The sequence below is a fragment of the Pygoscelis adeliae genome, unplaced genomic scaffold (assembly GCF_000699105.1).
Source record: "Pygoscelis adeliae isolate BGI_AS28 unplaced genomic scaffold, ASM69910v1 Scaffold171, whole genome shotgun sequence".
In the NCBI taxonomy this organism is placed as follows: Eukaryota; Metazoa; Chordata; class Aves; order Sphenisciformes; family Spheniscidae; genus Pygoscelis; species Pygoscelis adeliae.
Genome location: NW_008824186.1, coordinates 8915185 through 8916133, shown reverse-complemented (window position 1 = coordinate 8916133; position 949 = coordinate 8915185). Strand labels below are relative to the sequence as shown.

The window sequence follows — 949 nt, the reverse complement described above, 5'->3', positions numbered from 1 at the left end:
GAGGGGGAGTGAGCGAGCAGCTGCGTGGTGCTTAGTTGCCGACTGAGGTTAAACCACGACGAGCATAAAGCATTACATTACAACACATTCCTCTACCTATTCTTTCAGCTTCTGATTAACAGAAAAATTGAGATGTTCTAGGAAATAAAAAAAACACTGAGGGCAAGTCAGAGCTCAGAAAAATCTAGCTTTTAACAAGGGGAAAGGGGCAGTGAAATTCATCCCTTCCTTCCCCAAAAAGATCACAAAACAATTTAATAGAGATCAGGTTAATATTTTTTTTTTCTTTTTACCAGTTGATCTTGATTCAGACGTTCTCCCTTGTTCATTCGTTCCTGGTAATCATCAAGTTTGCTCTGAAAAGAAAGAAAAAATGCTATGAGGAGCCAAAATCAGAGTAGTGCTTTTTTCTACTTGTGCTAACAAAATTAGGTACTGTAATATTACAGTAAACACAGACTGTAACACATTACACAAGCATGCAACTGTCATGTAGAAATAGTACCTGAGAAAACTTGTCTTCCTGGTTAAAAAAATGTAAATACCTCCCCAAGAGACAAATATTTTAACATTATTTGGCTATCACAATATATCCTCACGACTAGTCTTAATTTCAAGGAAATACACATTCCTCCTAATGGGGAAAGCACTCTCAGTGCACATTTCCTTCAGTCGAAACAGAGCTGAACTCGGTTGAGTCAGAGCTTATTACCACTGTTATCACTACAATTCCAAAAACATGACTGCAAAAAAACACTGCCAATGCTATTAAGATTCAGAACTGTAATTCTTTGTACTTGCATCAGTTAAGATAGTTTTAAAGAATTTAAAACAGTTTCTAATCCTTTGTGCAAGAACATCCACCAACACAATTCATATTAATAGCTCTAAAATGTTTTTGTTCAAGAGAATTAAGATTTCTTTTTCATGGGGAGAAACTGAAAAAGGA

General features: G+C 35.8%; 1 protein-coding gene across 1 annotated transcript in view; it reads right to left on the bottom strand.

The window, feature by feature from the left end:
- Positions 1 to 949, bottom strand: part of CAPRIN1 (cell cycle associated protein 1) — a gene marked incomplete at its 5' end in the record, with an annotated part of 30287 nt that overhangs the window by 25920 nt on the left and 3418 nt on the right. Inside the window, one exon of the mRNA XM_009334550.1 lies at positions 294 to 356. Within this exon, the coding sequence (XP_009332825.1) occupies positions 294 to 356 (63 nt within the window). The remainder of the gene's footprint in view (positions 1 to 293; positions 357 to 949) is intronic.